The sequence below is a fragment of the Salvelinus alpinus genome, chromosome 1 (assembly GCF_045679555.1).
Source record: "Salvelinus alpinus chromosome 1, SLU_Salpinus.1, whole genome shotgun sequence".
NCBI classification, from domain to species: Eukaryota; Metazoa; Chordata; class Actinopteri; order Salmoniformes; family Salmonidae; genus Salvelinus; species Salvelinus alpinus.
The window spans coordinates 38531070-38548518 of NC_092086.1; the positions used below are offsets into that span (position 1 = coordinate 38531070).

The 17449-nt window shown below is 42.0% G+C and overlaps 2 protein-coding genes across 2 annotated transcripts; one reads left to right on the top strand and one right to left on the bottom strand.

Annotated features, from left to right (window-relative positions):
- Window positions 1-3099: 3099 nt before the first annotated feature.
- On the bottom strand, window positions 3100-6797 carry LOC139575435 (myb/SANT-like DNA-binding domain-containing protein 4). The gene is made up of 11 exons (XM_071400392.1): window positions 6448-6797; window positions 5968-6038; window positions 5704-5880; window positions 5552-5613; window positions 5383-5469; window positions 5254-5295; window positions 5002-5185; window positions 4887-4922; window positions 4234-4788; window positions 3969-4080; window positions 3100-3874 (listed from the first exon to the last, which is right to left on the bottom strand). The coding sequence occupies exons 1-7, from the start codon at window positions 6603-6605 to the stop codon at window positions 5039-5041; spliced, it is 744 nt and encodes a 247-aa protein (XP_071256493.1). The 5' UTR covers window positions 6606-6797; the 3' UTR covers window positions 3100-3874; window positions 3969-4080; window positions 4234-4788; window positions 4887-4922; window positions 5002-5038.
- Window positions 6798-7245: 448 nt separating this feature from the next.
- On the top strand, window positions 7246-15631 carry LOC139575425 (zinc phosphodiesterase ELAC protein 2-like). The gene is made up of 23 exons (XM_071400380.1): window positions 7246-7771; window positions 7898-7948; window positions 8022-8092; window positions 9012-9076; window positions 9176-9302; window positions 9473-9619; window positions 10196-10251; window positions 10340-10398; window positions 10486-10558; window positions 10674-10786; window positions 10909-11007; window positions 11123-11261; window positions 11422-11507; window positions 11731-11852; window positions 12108-12204; window positions 12319-12457; window positions 12566-12604; window positions 12710-12819; window positions 12925-13024; window positions 13149-13269; window positions 13922-14000; window positions 14633-14777; window positions 15109-15631. The coding sequence occupies exons 1-23, from the start codon at window positions 7428-7430 to the stop codon at window positions 15352-15354; spliced, it is 2628 nt and encodes an 875-aa protein (XP_071256481.1). The 5' UTR covers window positions 7246-7427; the 3' UTR covers window positions 15355-15631.
- Window positions 15632-17449: the final 1818 nt, after the last annotated feature.

The window sequence follows — 17449 nt, forward strand, 5'->3', positions numbered from 1 at the left end:
AAATTATATTTTATTTTTTGGTGTAGATGGCCAAGGAAGTTGCACAGAACTTCCCAAACATCGCCTCCCAAATTGATATGGAACCTTCAAAAACACATGGAGCAACTGCGAAAAGAAATGGCTGAGGATATACTAAAAATGTCTGGTATGTAATGACATTTAATTCAAAGTAAATGTAAATTCTTTATTTTTATGTAGTTGTGTGGGACAGCCATATATCAGTTCATGCCTATGATTTCAGAGTTCAACAAAGCCAACAACTGCTTCATGTGTGCCACTGATAAAGAACCTGGATGTGGCCCAAAGACTGACTGGGTTAGTAACTTTATTTAACATGTTTATAATCTTTTGTCAACAGTGACGGCATGTAAGACAATTTATGATAAAACACAATGGATGGCTAATTTGTCATACTGCATTGATATTTGATATTATTTATAACGTGTTACACTTTGTTTTGTTTTGATTGAATGTTTTGCATGCCAACTGAGGTTCCATGTGCTGTGCCTAGGAATGAAGACAAAAGAGTTCAACAGGGTAAAGAACACAAACTGGAAGTGCAGTCTTTGTTGAAAATGTATGCTATACCCCATCCACACTGAAGAGGCTCTGACATGTACATCAACCAGGGATAAAGAGAAAGTTAACACGGTGAAATGTTTCATACTTAATTGAAGTTAAGTGTCTGTTGACATGTTGGAAAAGATGAAAGGTCTACAATTTGTTTAATTTGTCAATATTATATTTTTATTCATTGATTTACTGGCCACCATTGCTGTGGTTACATGTTCAGTACATGTATTGACCAGCAAACTCACTGCAGCCTACCTCACTAGCTCACTCTCCATCCCTGCTTTGGACAATTAATAGCATGACTCTCGTACTTTGCCCTTTTCCTTTATGGTTGATATTAACGACGAAAGGAGATATTATCTGTCTCTCTCCTATTGTGTACCACTGTTAAATACTGTGGAAAAATAAAAAACAGGGAAATAAGTACTTAGAACCACCAATTATTGTAGATAAATATTAAAGAAAAGGGTAAACACAACACTGGACTGAACCCCCTAATTGTCAAACTAATATTCATGTACAACAATATAGAAGACCCATGACTAGAGGTTATGCAATATGGGTGTATATCCACTGCACGCTTCTTAGGTGTGTAATTGACATGACCAAGGAGCTATTGCAAATTTGAAACTATGAAAAATGTACGTTACACCGCGTGATTTTACAGTACACAAACAAGAGTGTGCAATATAGAAGGATAGTCAGCGGACATTAGGTCACATGACCAAGGAGCTATTGAAATTCTAAATGTTGAAAAATTCATGTAAAACCACGTGAGATGAAAATTGACAAACTAAAGGGTGTGCAATATATAAGGGTAGTCAGTGGACATACTGAACCTTGTTTGAAGTCATTAGGTCACATGACCAAGGAGCTATTGAAATTCTACATTTGGAAAAAATCATGTAAAACCATGTGAGATGAAAATGGACAAACTAAAGGGTGTGCAATGTGTAGGCCCACTGAGTGGACATTCTGAACCTTGTTTGAAGTCACTAGGTCACATGACCAAGGAGCTATTGAAATTCTACATTTGGAAAAATGTGTGTAAAACCATGTTAGATAAAAATGGACAAACTAAACAGTGTGCAATATAGAAGGGTAGTCAGTGGACATTCTGAACCTTGTTTGAAGTCACTAGGTCACATGACCAAGGAGCTATTGAAATTCTACATTTTGAAAAAATCATGTAAAATCTTGTGAGATAAAAAAAAATTACAAACTAAAGGGTGTGCAATGTGTAGGGCCACTGAGTAGACATTCTGAACCTTGTTTGAAGTCGCTAGGTCACATGACCAAGGAGCTGTTGAAATTCTACATTTGGAAAAATGTGTGTAAAACCATGTGAGATAAAAATGGACAAACTAAAGGGTGTGCAATGTGCGTCTATGCCATCGGGTTAGCTACAACCAGTTTTGAACGTGTTTGGAGTAATGGTTAAAGAGCTATTGAAATTTGAAAAATGTGATTTGTCACTATGTTGACGGTCTCTAACTGCTGTTGGTGGACGTAAGGAAAACTACAGGCGAATATCCGTCGAATATCCAACCTGAAACTGTCTTTATCTCGGTTCGCAAGACCCACTGGTTGATGCGTATTTATAAAAAACTGTCTTTGGCCTCACTCCCCACTATCTGAGATATCTACTGCAGCCCTCATCCTCCACATACACACAACACCCGTTCTGCCAGTCACATTCTGTTAAAGGTCCCCAAAACACACTCATCCATGGGTTGCTCGTCTTTTCAGTTCGCTGCAGCTAACTTAGCGACTGGAACGAGCTGCAACAAACACTCAAACTGGGGCCTGTTGCACAAAACTAGGATAAGGGATTAAGCCAGGATATCTTGGTGATCCTGGCTCAATTGATCCGTAATCCGGTTGCACTAAAGATGGATAGGGGGCAGGAGGATATGTTATGGTATAAATTACCATGGAGATTTATTCTGTGGAGCTAGCCTGCTCCAGACCAGGCTAAATTCCAGGATCTATTTAATCTCATCCCTAATGTCAGTCAGCAGTCACCACAAATGGAAACCAATAGTTATTTCACTGCTCACTATACATTGTTATCACATATAGCTAGACCCACTGTTATTATTTAAACGTTTGTGATCATTAATTTCAATGATTTTGGATAAAAAATGATTTTTAGATGATGTTGCTATCATTAGATAATTTACAGTTTCCCATAGACTATAAGGCTATATATAAAATGATAGAATATTAGGGCCACAGAGGGGAAAAAAACACAAGTCATAATATTGTAACCAGTTGTTTTAAAGGAGGACAGTTGTTAAAATGACAGATGTGGGGCATTTCGTGAAATTGTACTTCAGTATGGTTTCATAAACAAAGACATGCTGATGTGCCAGAATATTAAGTATCACATTGTCATAAGTATCAAAACTGTAAAAACAATATGTAGCTTTTCTGCAGAAAGAACCAGCCTCATAAATTTATGACTTTATCCTTTTTCTTCAGTGTGGCCCTAGTACTCTGTCATATAAACAAATACACATTCCATATGAATATAAAAACACAATGTGTAACATTATGTTCCTTTATTGAATAAGGACAAAACAAAGCAGGTAAACCATCAGCTCCTTTCGAAACTGAAGTCACAGTGACTCTACAAGATGGAAAGCACAGAATCCAAGCATATTATACAAAATGATACATACACATTCAAAGGTCTGTATATAACACACCCTGCATGTCTGCACACTAAAATAAATGCAGGACAAATCCATACACATCAACTGAACAGACAAATGAATGGATGCAGTAGCCTCCCTGCAGCCTTGTATTACACACAGTATACCGCACAAACATCATAAGAGGCCAAATTCGTCAAAAAACGAACCCAAAAAAACCCAAATTCCTCTGCCACCGCAGGACATATTTAACCAAAATTGAAAGCACACATACTAACTAAAATAATTCAACACATATTGGTCCCTCAGCAGCCGACCACTGTCGTCATCAGGGAAGATTGCCGGATTGTCCCAGTCCATGGCTGGTGGCACTCTGGGGGCCCTCTCCTTCCTCAGGCAGGCCACATTGTGGAGGACAGCACAAGCCACAGTAATATCACATGCCCTAACAGGGCTGACCCTTAATTTGTGAAGGCAGTGAAAGCGTGCCTTCAGGAGGCCAAAGGTCATTTCAACTCTGGCCCTGGTCCTGGCATGGGCATGGTTGTAGGCCTGCTGTGCTTCCTGGGGGTCTGTGAAAGGTGTCAGGAGAAAAGGCTGGCAGCCATACCCCCTGTCTCCCAGCAACACACCAGAGAATTCACCTGTCAACACAAAATCTCATCATTACTACCTCATAAACACAGTGATATTCTTGACACAGCCATGATGGTTATAAATAGGGGTTGTGTGGCTTACCTTGTGATAGGCACTGATAGATTTCAGAGGCCCGAAAGATTCTGGAGTCATGGACTGAGCCAGGCCATTTTGCCACAACATTGCTGATCACACAGTCAGCATTGCAGACCATCTGAAATCATAAGATGAGGAATATTACACCAATCAATGCACATCACTGGCAATGCAGAGTGTTCGTCAATGGACAATATCAAAAAGTTATGTTCACCTGAACATTAATGCTGTGAAAGGATTTCCTATTTACAAAATTTGTAGATCCTCTTACCTGCAATCCTATAGAACTCCTCTTTGATGTCACAGAGTCTTCTGTGGCCAGGGAAGGAGATGAAGACATCTGCTAATGCTTTGATAGCCAGACACACACTCCTTATTGTGCGGCAAATTGTGGCCTTGTTCAGCTGTTCTGCATCCCCCACTGAGTACAGGAAGGCTCCACTAGCAAAAAAGCGCAAGGCCACACAAACCATTTGCTCCACACTCAGTGCATGGCTCCGTGCAGTGCGGTGCTTAATCCTGGGACCCAGTAGTCTGCATAGATACCTGATGCCATCTGCAGAAAACCTGTATCTTTCATATAGATGGTCATCAGGGAAGGCCAGTGGGTCCAACCGGTCCCTGAAGACCCTTTCTCGCCTGAAGGCTCTCCTCAGCACAAGTGCTTCTTCATCCACCACATCTCGCACGAATGGGCATGCCATTGTCAGAGCAGAAAGGAACACACAATTTTGGGCCTTCATATAGGCTAGTGGCCACACCTGGTGCTGGGGGGGTGGGCAAAAGAGGGCGATGCCTTATAACGATGACTTGGTTGTACTGATTGCTGGGAAAATAAAAAAAAACTTAGAAAGATGCCACCGTCCTGTGTGCTCACAATAAGAGCTCATATGTCATGGCTCACTTGACTTTACGAGAATATACCTAATTTTTATTTTGAGCTGTGTCATCTTCTTGGAGCTGGGGGAGGAAAGAAAAATAATGATTAATACATTTGTGTTACAGTTAGCATACAGTGTACATTGAAGGCATATCTCACCTCCCTCTCAAGTTTTTTTATTTCAAGGTCCAGTTTCCTAATTGTCCTCTTTTTTATTTCGGACTCCAGTGCAAGATTTTCCATCTTTTTCCATCTTTTTCTTCTTGTACTGAATGTCTATGTCTGCCAGTTCTATTTGGCGCCGGAGGTGGTTGCCATACAACTTTCTGATAGCTTGTGAGCTCTGTGAACACAATACAATTAGCGCAGCTGGAATTTGGCAGGATGTGGTGTCCTTTTATTAATACGCACTATGTTGCCAGGCTGGTTTTCCCACTGTATAGCATCTGGGTCCTGTAAAAGAAATTAGATTTTTTGATTTTGATGAGGACTCCTCACCATTGTAGAGTAAATAGTACTTTCACAGTCTTAACATGATACCTCATGCCTTCTGGAATCCAGAGAGATGGTCTCCTCCTCATCATCGTCTCCATCATGTGCTGTTGCTGCTGCACTGGGGCCTTCACCCTATCACATTTAATCGGATTCATATTGAAGCTAGTAGACAAGACATGCCAGGCCTACAGTATGCCTTTGATGGAGTACTCACTGGATCAGCATCGTCTGGTGCTTGTGCTGGTGGCTCTAACAGGAACACAGTGCTGCCAGACACTGCAAGGCAATAGGTAAACCAAAGTCAGACAGTCCAAATTGATTCAATATGAATGTGGTTGTATCCCATGTAGAGATGGAAGGACATACCTTGAATGAAGCGGGTGGCATCTTGGGAGGAACCTATGCTCGTCTCTTTCCCCCCAGGGATCCCCTCTAAGACGGGCCTGCCTTTATTTAGCTCCAAGGCCATGTCCTCTGCTGGGGTAAGGTCAGCCTTTGGTGACCCACCACCCGTGCCTTGTCTGTGGGTATTCTTTTTCACTGCTAAAACAGTACAGACAATGTGTGAGCAGGCACCTTCTGGGTACAATATATGCTTGTGCTTTGTTAAATATTAGTCAGGGACCATACCATTCTGCAGAATGTTCTTGTATTTGATTTTGACCTGCTGCCATGTCCGTTTTGGCCCGTTCATGTTTAATCTACACACACACACACACACACACACACACACACACACACACACACACACACACACACACACACACACACACACACACACACACACACACACACACACACACACACACACACACACACACACACACACACACACACACACACACACATTTAATGGAGTCACACTGCAAAAAATTACTTGGTATTTTTGTCTTGTTTTCAGTAAAAATATCAAAAAATTTATCATAGCTTTATACAGTGTGATGGAGTTACTTTACACAATTTCACTCATATCTGCAGTGCATTTCAATTAAAAATTTAACCGTTTCATAATTACAGTACAACTGCATTTTTGGAGATGTGAATTAAATATTTGAATTGTAATTGTGATGTTTCAGCGGAGCGGTGAGTGTGTAATTGTGCACTACTTACGCATTCAGGCGGTCTGCAATACTTTGCCACGCTTTTTCTCTTTGCTTTATCACTGTGGCGGTGTTGCCTTTCTTCTTAATTATATCTTTTACCTCCTCGTATGCCTCCATGAGGATTTGTGCTTCCGACGGGGAAAAGTACGCTGCTCTAGTTGCCATGGTAAATCAGTTAATCTGTGATCTGTGGCGGGGTCTATTTGAGTGAGCCGTGAGCGCGCACCTATCCAGGATTGGTTTCACCTGGCTTAATGAATCCGTGTCTGCTCATCCTGGCTTGGTCTTTGTGCAACCAATTAAGCCTGGACGCACATGTTTTGGCTTCATTGAGCTCAGCTGAGTCATTTATCCCGGATGTCTTAATTCTACTTTTGTGCAACAGGCCCCTGGACAGTTTTATCTAAACCTCTTAATTCAAAGACTCAATCATGGACACTCGTACTGACAGTTGTGGCTGCTTTGCGTGATTTATTGTTGTCTCTACCTTCTTGCCCTTTGTGCTGTTGTCTGTGCCCAAAAATGGTTGTACCATGTTTTGTGCTGCTACCATGCTGTGTTGTCAAGCGTTGCTGCCTTGCTATGTTGTTGTTTTAGGTCTCTCTTTATGTTGTGATGTGTGTTTTGTCCTATATTTATTTTTTAAATGTTTAATCCCAGCCTCCGTCCCCGCAGGAGGCCTTTTGGTAGGCCGTCATTGTAAATACGGATTTGTTCTTAACTGGCTTGTCTAGTTAAAGGTTAAATAAATACAAAATAAACACACCAATGATCGAGAGTGTGATGAATACGTCATCAATCTACGCCGGAAGAAACACAGTTGAGCGTCAAATCACATGTGTCAGCCGCTGAAGTCCTGACTGAATGTTTATATTTCAATGATATGTGGGCTGATAGGTAAAATTATATTTTCAGAAAGATTATGCAAGGATTATCGATACATTTGCTGTCTTGTACGACGAGCAGAACTGACTTCCATTAAACCGAATGTTTAGTATGACTAAAGTGTCTCTACACTGTAAATCTATTGCATGGCTATTTGTGAGACACACATCTACGGGTCGCCTACAAAGCTTCGCATGCAGTGAACATCGTTTCCCCCGGACTATTTTCCCGTTTCTGCGGACAATGTCTACGAACACAACAGACAACCAACATCGGGGATCAAAGAAACCCAGAGCACCCAAAGAAACATTGCGACATGTGAAGTCTAGAGAACAGAGGAAACGTGGAGTGGATGTGCATGGACCAGCCACTGTCTACGCGCAGGTCGTCGGGGCAGGGAGCCGAGATAATGGCGCATCACTTTATGTCTTCTCTGAGTTCAATAGGTAACTTAACCAGAGAACATGAGTGTCTGACAATTTGTTGTAACATTGCCAAATATATTTGTATTGTGGGTATCAGAAAGGCACTTGGCTGCAGCATATTTGTTTACCCTTTTTCCTCTGTGGAAGGTACCTATTCAACTGTGGTGAGGGAACACAGAGGCTGATGCAAGAGCACAAGTAAGTTGAATTGCCTCCTGTCAAATCTATAATTCAGTCTCGGCTCAATAAATCTCAATGTTCCTCTTGTCAGGTTAAAAGCTGCTCGCTTGGACAATATTTTCCTCACTAGAATGAGCTGGGAGAATGTTGGTGGTCTATCAGGTAAGTTGCTTGTTATTCTAGCCACTTGACATCAAGTCAGTTATCTGTGAACCTGGAAACACCTGTGCATAGATAATAGACAGATCAAAGCTTATTGCATGATCAGCCTATGTCTCTGTGTACTGTCATGTGAAAAAGTAAGTACACCCCATGGAAAGTGGTCTTTTTGTTGTTTTTACATATTTGTGCACATATATTTGAGCTAAATTCCAACCACATTCATTGATAAAGGTAACTCAATTTAACTGCAATGCCAAATGCTGCAATGCCAAATGCCATGTTTGGCTAAAACAAAACACTGCCTTTGAACAGAAGAACCTCATACCAACTGTAAAGCATGGAGGTGGTGGCATTATAGTTTGGGGGTGCTTTGCTACCTCAGGGCCTGGCCAGTTTGCCATTATTGAGTCAACCATGAATTCAATATTGTACCAGAAAATTATTGAGGAGAATGTGAGGCCATCTGTCAAAAAGCTGAAACTAAACCGAACATGGATCTTGTAACAGGACAATTCCTCCCAGTGGATGTAAGAGACATAGACAGTTGCAAGAAACGGCTGCATTAAGTTATTTCAGCCAAGGGGGCAACACCAGCTATTGAAGCTAGGAGTGTACTTATGTTTCCTGCACTATGGAATTGCATTTCTGTCTATTTAAAAAAAAATATTTTATGAATAAATGATTGCAAAGTATAATCTTTCGGTGTCATTTGTTAAATTAGGTTACCTTTATCTGTCAGTAGTGTTGAAGTGAAGATTACATAGCCATCTGTCCAAATATGTACAAAAAAAGACCACTTTCCAGGGGATGTACTTTTTCACATGAGTGTAGATAGACATAGGTCAAAGCTTATTGCATGCTGAGCCTATGTCTCCGCGTATGTCCTTAGGTGTGATAAACTGTGTACTCTCTGGTTTAGGGATGATATTAACACTGAAAGACACTGGTGTACCTGAGGTTGTTCTCTCTGGACCACCACAACTGGTGAGTGGACATTGTAGCAGTATAAAAGATTGTCTGTAATGAGTCAACTGTTTTTCTGGTATCCTGAGTCTAATATGTCATTGCATCCTCTTGATCTAGGAGAAATATGTGAATGCCATCAGAGTATTTTCTGGACCACTGGAAGAAATCAAGCTAGCTGTTCGACCATACACTGAGAAACAATACACAGATGACACGATGACAGTTAGTCAAATACCAATATTTGGTGAGTACTAGAAATCACCGTTGTCATTTTTTTTAGCATTGTGTAATTTACTGTTACTCATACTCTTTATCTTAAAGCATATTACGTTTATGACGGGTAAAATAGTGAATATTTGTGTTCTCATCCTGAAGAGTTGGTAGTTGACACTCTCTTAACCCCAATTATACCAGCCCAGATCAGAGAGGATGGGCCAAAGTGCTCCCCTAACTCAGGGAGGAGCAGCCCCTCCAGTAGTCCCCAGAGGAGGGAGCTGTGGAGGCCGGAAGACTCTGAGGACACTAGCACAGACAGCAGGAAGGAGAGAGCAACCAGCCCAGGTAAGACTAGGAGCTTGTGGGCTCGGAAGCCCAGGCTGCGCATGCTCTGACTGTTAGAAAGCATTGGGACGTTCTCAGGAAGATGATAAAAAGAGGTGAAGTACGGTGGAGTCTAGATGGAAACTAGGGACGTTTATCAATCCAATCAAGTATTTTGCAAGGATGGAGCTCCAAACAGGTTGTGTTTCAGAAAATGTTTCTGACTTGCAAAAAGCTAGGTAGCATAAGATACAAAACAGGCTGCTAAAACTTTGTACGACACAGTAGGAAAAGAGATATTGACGAACAAAACAAGGAAAAACAAAAAAGAAACACAAGGAAATGCCTCTCCTGAAGTAAAATATAATTTATACTCCGAGCCAATCAAATGCAAGTGTTAACCCAGGCAGTGCTCCCATTCAAACGCAAAATTCAATACTAAACTTCTCCAGACTTCTAATAGTCAAGTCAACGGGAAGAGATTGGGAAGGATACGAGACTAAAGGAGCATGCGGTGCTATCAGAGGCATCAGTGCCCTAGTTCAAGGATGTTGAGCACCAAAGGGCACCAATTCTCACATTGCATTTTCGTCTCAGGTGGAAAAGCAAGAGCAACAAGGGATCCGTCTTTAGTTGTGGCATTCGTTTGTAAGGTAAGAAACACAATCTCATTGTCTCAGTGACATACTGAATTATTGCATTTTGATGCAATTTATGTCAAATTTTCTCTTTGACTTGCAGCTTCATCCTAAGAAGGGGAACTTCTTGGTTGCTCAAGCAAAAAACCTTGGATTACCAGTGTAAGTTGTTTTTTCAATACAAATTCAGTTTTTCGTGCTCAACAAACTTGAGCCGATAATGACTTTTTTGATGTACTTTCTCCACAGAGGCACTGCAGCTATTGGTCCTCTCATTGCAGCTCTGAAGGATGGGAAAAGTGTTACCTACGAAGGAAGAGAGGTACTTCAATTATATTTGGTTGATTGTTAGGGCTCTGTAATTTTGGATTAGCTATTGTAAATGTTAGATCCATTTCGTCCTGTTGTCTGATGATATCCTGATGGTTGTCCTACAGATCCATCCTGAGGAGGTGTGCACTCCCACTGATCCAGGACCAGCCTTCATTGTTGTGGAGTGTCCCTCTGAGGAGTTTGTTCAACCAATCTGCATCCATCAGCAGCTGAGCAGGTAATGGCCTGAGCGAAGTTGGCCAAATGTGTCAAAGGCTGCTTATGCATCCTGCGTCATTACTCCTTAGGCCTTCTTTAGGAGATTGTAGTTAAGTTCTGAGTTATTTGTCTCATCTGCAGATACCAACGTGGAGGAACAGAGGACCCTGCTGCCTTAGTAGTCCACATGAGCCCTGAGTCTGTGCTGAAAACAGATGAATACAAGCAATGGATGGAAAGGTACAAAATCAGCCATATGTAATACTCAATTTCAGACTGTTTCCATATTCTGAAATTCACTTGTCTCTCTGTAGTCTGTTGGTCTTTCTACATGTTTAAAGTTTTTGTATTTTAGGTTTCCATCTACCACGGAGCACCTGATCCTGAATGAGCAAGTTTGCACTGTTCACAACGTCAGGAGCCACAAGATTCAAACTCAGCTCAATCTGATTCATCCAGAGATATTTCCAGAGCTCCAGCACTATAAAACAGGGGTAAGTTGTGAAGTGCTAGAACTTTAATTATTCACCATTGTAACCTGCTGTTACACAGAGATAAGCGTGTTCATTTGGAAGCCTTTTGTAGCTTGCGTTGTATTGTGCTAATCTCTTTCTACTCTTGTTTTTGTAAAAACCTCTGTTGTTGATCTTCAAGGAGACCCAGGCTGCCCTGCATGTCCCCAATGTCAGAGCCGAGTGTCTTCTGAAGTTCCAGCTCAGACCCAAGATTGAATGGCAAAGGTGAGTATGTCCTTCAGGCCACAATTTACCAGACATTAGTCTCCACTTATGAAGGACTGCTTTGTCAAAGAAAACCATTTCAGATGAAACACTACTTTCAAGTGTGGCTTACTATTTCTTCTATGATCTTATAGATGCCAACAAAGTCAAATGAGAGCGTCGCTGCCCCTCTCAGCACTATGTGATGTGTGGTGTGTGCTCTCTACTGTTTCTTATTCATCAGAGATGCCATCCCCACTTGTGACACTGAAGAGTTTGTGAAAGAGGCTGCGGAGGCCCCTAACTTCCTCCAAGAAGTGGAGGAGTGCAAGCGGTTCCGTGCGACTGATGCTGCAGTGCTGTCTGGTGAGCCCTGCTCTGATACAGGTCAGGCTAGAAGCCCAAGGGGAGATGTTACATTGCTCAGTCCAAAGCTTCATCAATCCCTCTTTACTCCTCTTGAATGGAGTTGCAAACATTTCACTCTGGCCATTTAAGAAAGTAACAGAGTTTAGTTTCCTGTAGTCCTTTTATCTGATAGAATATCATACTTTTACGTCTGATTATTCAGTGGCATAGCAACATTTTGTGTTGTATCGTATGACAATGTGTTTCTTGCAGGGCGGGCAGAAAAATACCCAGAGGTGGTCTTTTTAGGAACTGGATCGGCTCTTCCTATGAAGATCAGGAACGTTAGTGGCAACTTGGTCAACATCAGGTAATGGCCCTCAGACTCATATTACAATAAAAAATCCTTAAAGATATGTCTGTGAGGTAGCCAGTATAAATGTCTGTCTCTCTCTGTGTTTATGCTATGTCCCATCTCCTTCAGTGCCACTCAGTCAGTGCTGCTGGACTGTGGAGAGGGCACCTTTGGCCAGCTGTGCCGACACTATGGGGACCGTGTGGACGAGACACTGGCAAAGATCTCAACCGTCTTCATCTCTCACATGCACGCGGACCATCACACAGTAAGGATTATTTTTCCTATAAATATTTGTTTATTACAGAGTTATAGCATATATTCTGGCATAAAGTCATTTCAAATCATTTTTAAAGAATATTACTTTATTTTGCAGGGATTGTTGAGTTTGCTGTTTCAAAGGGAGAGAGCCTTGGTCAGTAAAGAGTTTCCCTTTTTCACATTTTAAGATGAGTCCTGTTTAATTCATGCAAAATGGAACACTTTAATGAATGTATGTCCTTATCTCTTTACTGTTCAGGCAACTCTTGGGAAAGCCTTCAGCCCCATCTATCTGATAGCACCTGTCCAGATGATGACCTGGCTCAACCAGTACCATGACCACTGTGAGGAGATCCTCAGCCATGTCAAGTATGTCAGGAAAGACACGTCTTACTCTGTTGAATTGATGCTTTCAAACCTGATGATATGATGTCCATCGTCCCTAATATTGATGTATTCTTGACTATGTTTCAGCATTGTCCCTAGCAAAGTCATGTGTGAGGGGGCTGAGGTGTCCACGTTCAAAACCAAGGCATTCATCCAAGCACTGCTGAAGAAATCTGATTTAGCAAAGGTATGTGGAGACTTGAACAGGCTGCTTCGTGGTTCAATAAGACTCATAACACTCTTGTTAGATTCAACAACTTTATTGAGGCTATCGTCAAAGCTTAAATACATATATTCTGTTTCTCTCATAGTTCCAGACTTGTCCGGTGCGTCACTGTAAGAATGCCTTTGCCTGCAGCATCACTCATCAGTCTGGCTGGCAGCTGGTCTTCTCTGGGGACACAATGCCCTGCGATGCCCTCGCACATATGGGTCAGTACCAACAGTTCTCGACCCCAATTGTGATGTTTGTACAGATCCCAGAATTTGTGTGATGTGAAAAGATTTACACACTCTCTATGAACCACACTTGTGACGTCCGGATCAAATGGTAAATACTCACCAATGCCATTTGATTTGCCGTTACGTGAATTCCACAGAGCCATACTCAAATTTTGGACCCAGAGTGTATCCTGTAACTTCTACACAGTTGCTGGTGGTATGATATACATATAGATCACCGTTAATGGACTAGACATCTACAGTAGCCAGTCTGATCTGAACCTATCATCCATGCTCTATGCTGTCTGGCATCATTTACCAGATATTGCTTAATGCTATCGATCGGTTCCAAAGTTTGCTATGAATCACAAGGTCTCCCACATAGTTCCTGTGGGATCCCACTTCATTGTCTCTTTTTAAATTGTTCGACTGGATGTGATCCAGCTGAAGACTCCCAGAGAGAGCCTGGCTATATCCCATGCCTGTTCATTATAGAGGCCTGGGTGTGCCAGACAAGCAGGGCTGGCTGATGGTTTATTACACAGAGCTGTGTGATTGATTTCCTCTGGGAGAGGAAGAGAGGCTGGAAGTGCTGTGCCATGCAGCAGTCGTGTGATTCATGTTTGTCATTGTGTTTTCAAAGGGAAGAATGCAACTTTACTTATTCATGAAGCCACATTGGAAGATGGATTGGAGGACGAGGCTGTGGAGAAGAGACATAGGTTAGTAGATGGATCTAATATGGTGCTTCTCTTCAGAGGTGTCCTTCGTTATTCTATTAGAAAACTATCTTTCTTTGGCCGGATTCAATCAATATCGCGGAAGATCCGCCTAAAAACATTTCCGATTGAGTCGACATATGCAGTGTTTACCGTGAATGCAGTCTCCACAAACGAGAAGACATTGCCTTTGAATTTCAATCGAGCCACAATGCATATCTTCCGTGATACTTCTGTGATACTGATTGAGTCCAGCCCTAAGTGTGAAAATATGACATGCATTGAAGGAGGTAAACAGAAGTAGACTAGTGCCATTTTTCAGCTGACAAAGAAACTCAAGGAGCTTTTGAGAAGTCAGTCATTTTTAGAGGGCATTGTAACTGGCTACATTCTTCTCTGAGATTGCCATTGATTTTTGGAACTGTATTGGAGGTAATGAAGGCACTTCTGCCTTCCCGCTGGAATTTCAGTGACTTTGGTTAAAGAGCTCCATCTCGCATTGAAAACAACTTGAAAGTCATTGAGTTGAACTGAACAAACTCTGTATAGCTTACCATGGGGTTAAGTCTGGTAATTACTGTTAGAATAGCAGCAGAGTAGCATCATGCTTCTCTGCTTGCCTCCCAAAATGACAGTACCACCTCCCAGGCCATCGGCATTGGCATGAAGATGAATGCTGAGTTCATCATGCTGAACCACTTCAGCCAGCGCTATGCCAAGATCCCCCTCTTCAGTGAGGACTTCAACGACAGAGTGGGAATATCTTTTGACCACATGAGGGTAAGTGAGTGGTGAATGGTGTACTTTAGTCCACTTGTTATGCATAGCAACATTGAAATGTTTATGTGGGTTCTGCACATCTGAAATGTACTTTTCCACTGGATATGTGTAGCCTCAGAATGAATTAGGACCATGATTCACTACAGACAATGCCCCTAGTCCAGGTAGAATACTCTGGGACAACTTTAGTTTAAATCTAGAGGTACCATTTTAAGGTAACGTTTAGAATATGTTAGACTCCCATCAGAGATACAACTCCAGCTGCCTCAGAGGAGGCTGGGTATGTTGAAAGACCTCCTCTGAGTGATCTCTCTTCCCTGTCTCTCCTCAGATTCGGTTTGGAGACTTCAGAATCCTCCCCAGACTCATCCCGCCCCTCAAAGCCCTGTTTGCCGAGGAGATCGGAGAGATGGAGGAGAGGAGAGGGAGGAGGGAGCTTAAACAGATGAAAGGAGTCATTGCTGAAAGCAACGAAGAGCAGAGGACACCCAATGAAGGCGAGACGGGCAAAGGTGCCAAACGAGAGCCAGAGGAACCAACACAGGACGTGGGAAGTAAGAGACTCAAAACAAACTAAGACCCTGACCATAGCTTTGGGTTACACCAGAGATTAGTGGAAATCAAATGACTGTTATTTTACTGAGTTTGCTTTATTTACATTTATTTTTATGAGAAACTTGCATGAGGGATGCTCTGTAAAATAAGAGATTTTCATTTGGCTGGACTGGCTGCCTTCATCGCTTGTGAATAAAGAATTCCTGTTTTTCCTGTCATTACCATTGCTGTGTATATAAAACATGTAATTAACATAGTCTTTGATTTTGCATTTAAAAAGTAAAGCGATGTCAATCATGCTCCATGGTATTGGCCTGTTGTTTTCTAGCAACATATTGTGAACAACTCATACATCCTTTATGTCTTATTAAACTACACCCTTAAAAGTTGCATCCGAACAAATGAATTTAGTGAAGTTGTCACACATGGATGAGTCGTATTACATTGAACTGATAGTCATACAGCACCATGGTCACTCGTTGCTTAACAGTTATTGGCAAAGGTTGAGGTTGCATTTCATCATAGATGATGGTCTAGGAGTGCTGTGTGATGGTATGAATATCATATAAAGCTTCACGGACCAGATTAACAGTTTTTTTCCTTTTTGTAAATCATTTATATGAAATACAAAATGTGCTATTGTTCTAGCCCTGAAACATGAATAATTCAACAGTGATATCTGTCAAAAACACTCCTGATCTTTCAGTGAGACAAGACCCCCTAAAGCACTGTGCCAGCAGCATGCTCTCTCTGTGTGACAACTCTGTTTTGATGTAATATTTATTGCAGTAATCAGAATAAAGTTAGGACACCTTATATACCAATTAATGGGGCTACTGCAACTTTACTGACAGGTGGAGTTTGCAGCTGACAGTTCACTCTAAATGGATCCCTATCAGAGGAGGCTGGTGGAAGGAGCTATAGGAGGACGGGGTCATTGTAATGGCTGGAATGGAATGGTTTCAAACACATCAAATATATGGAAATATCATGTTTGGAAACCACATGAAAACACGTTTGACTCCATTCCAAAAATTTCATTCCAGCCATTACAATGAGCCTGTCCTCCTATAGCTCCTCCCACCTGTTGCCTCTGATCCCTACCATATGTACAAAGAATGATGGATAACTGAGTGCCTGTATCACAGCTCTTTGTCTATACCAGAGAGCACAGTAGCCTATAGTGTGATGCAGTACTGTCCCTCCACATGGTGGCTGTATCGAGCTGTCATTGTTTTATTATTCTATAGATGGGCCAGCAATGACCTTCTGGAAGCTGTCTGAGAGAGCAAGGGCCACAGCCTCACCACCTTCCATTTCAAAGACCGTTTACTGGCCAGTCTCTCAAATGACATGAAGTGTTGACTGTAATCCACTCTAGATGAGATCGTTTGCCTACACTAAATGCATCAACTAAATCAAATCAAATTTTATTAGTCACATGCGCCTAATACAACAGGTGTAGACCTTACAGTGAAATGCTTACTTACAAGCCCCTAACCAACAGTGCAGTTAAAAAAAAATATGGATAAGAGATAAAAGTAACAAGTAATTAAAGAGCAGCAGTAAAAAATAACAATATATACAGGGGGGTGGTGGTACATAGTCAATGTGCGGGGGCACCAGTTAGTTGAGGTAGTATGTACATGTAGGTAGAGTTAATTAAAGTGACTATGCATAGATGACAACAGAGAGTGGCAGTGGTTTGGAGAGGGGAGGGGGGGGGCAATGTGAATAGTCTGGGTAGCCATTTGACTAGATGTTCAGGAGTCTTATGGCTTGCGGGTATAAGCTGTTTAGAAGCCTCTTGGACCTAGACTTGGTGCTCCGGTACCGCTTGCCGTGTGGTAGCAGAGAGAACAGTCTATGACTAGGGTGGCTGGAGTCTTTGACAATTTTTAGGGCCTTCCTCTGATACCGCCTGGTATAAAGGTCCTGGATGACAGGGAGCTTGGCCCCAGTGATGTACTGGGCCATTCGCACTACCCTCTGTAGTGCCTTGCGGTCGGAGGCCGAGCAGTTGCCATACCAGGCAGTGATGCAACCAGTCAGGATGCTCTCAATGGTGCAGCTGTAGAACCTTTAGAGGACCTGAGGACCCATACCAAATGTTTTCA

Excerpts from the sequence above, each read along its gene's own strand:
- LOC139575425 (XM_071400380.1), top strand. The coding sequence starts at position 7,428 with ATGTTTAGTATGACTAAAGTGTCTCTACACTGTAAATCTATTGCATGG. Across the intron at positions 11,008-11,122 it reads TACAAGCAATGGATGGAAAG|GTTTCCATCTACCACGGAGC; the intron begins GTACAAAATCAG and ends TTTGTATTTTAG. Across the intron at positions 14,001-14,632 it reads GCTGTGGAGAAGAGACATAG|TACCACCTCCCAGGCCATCG; the intron begins GTTAGTAGATGG and ends CCAAAATGACAG.
- LOC139575435 (XM_071400392.1), bottom strand. The coding sequence starts at position 6,605 with ATGGCAACTAGAGCAGCGTACTTTTCCCCGTCGGAAGCACAAATCCTC. Across the intron at positions 5,881-5,967 it reads CAAGAACATTCTGCAGAATG|CAGTGAAAAAGAATACCCAC; the intron begins GTATGGTCCCTG and ends GTACTGTTTTAG. Across the intron at positions 5,470-5,551 it reads CACCAGACGATGCTGATCCA|GGTGAAGGCCCCAGTGCAGC; the intron begins GTGAGTACTCCA and ends TAAATGTGATAG.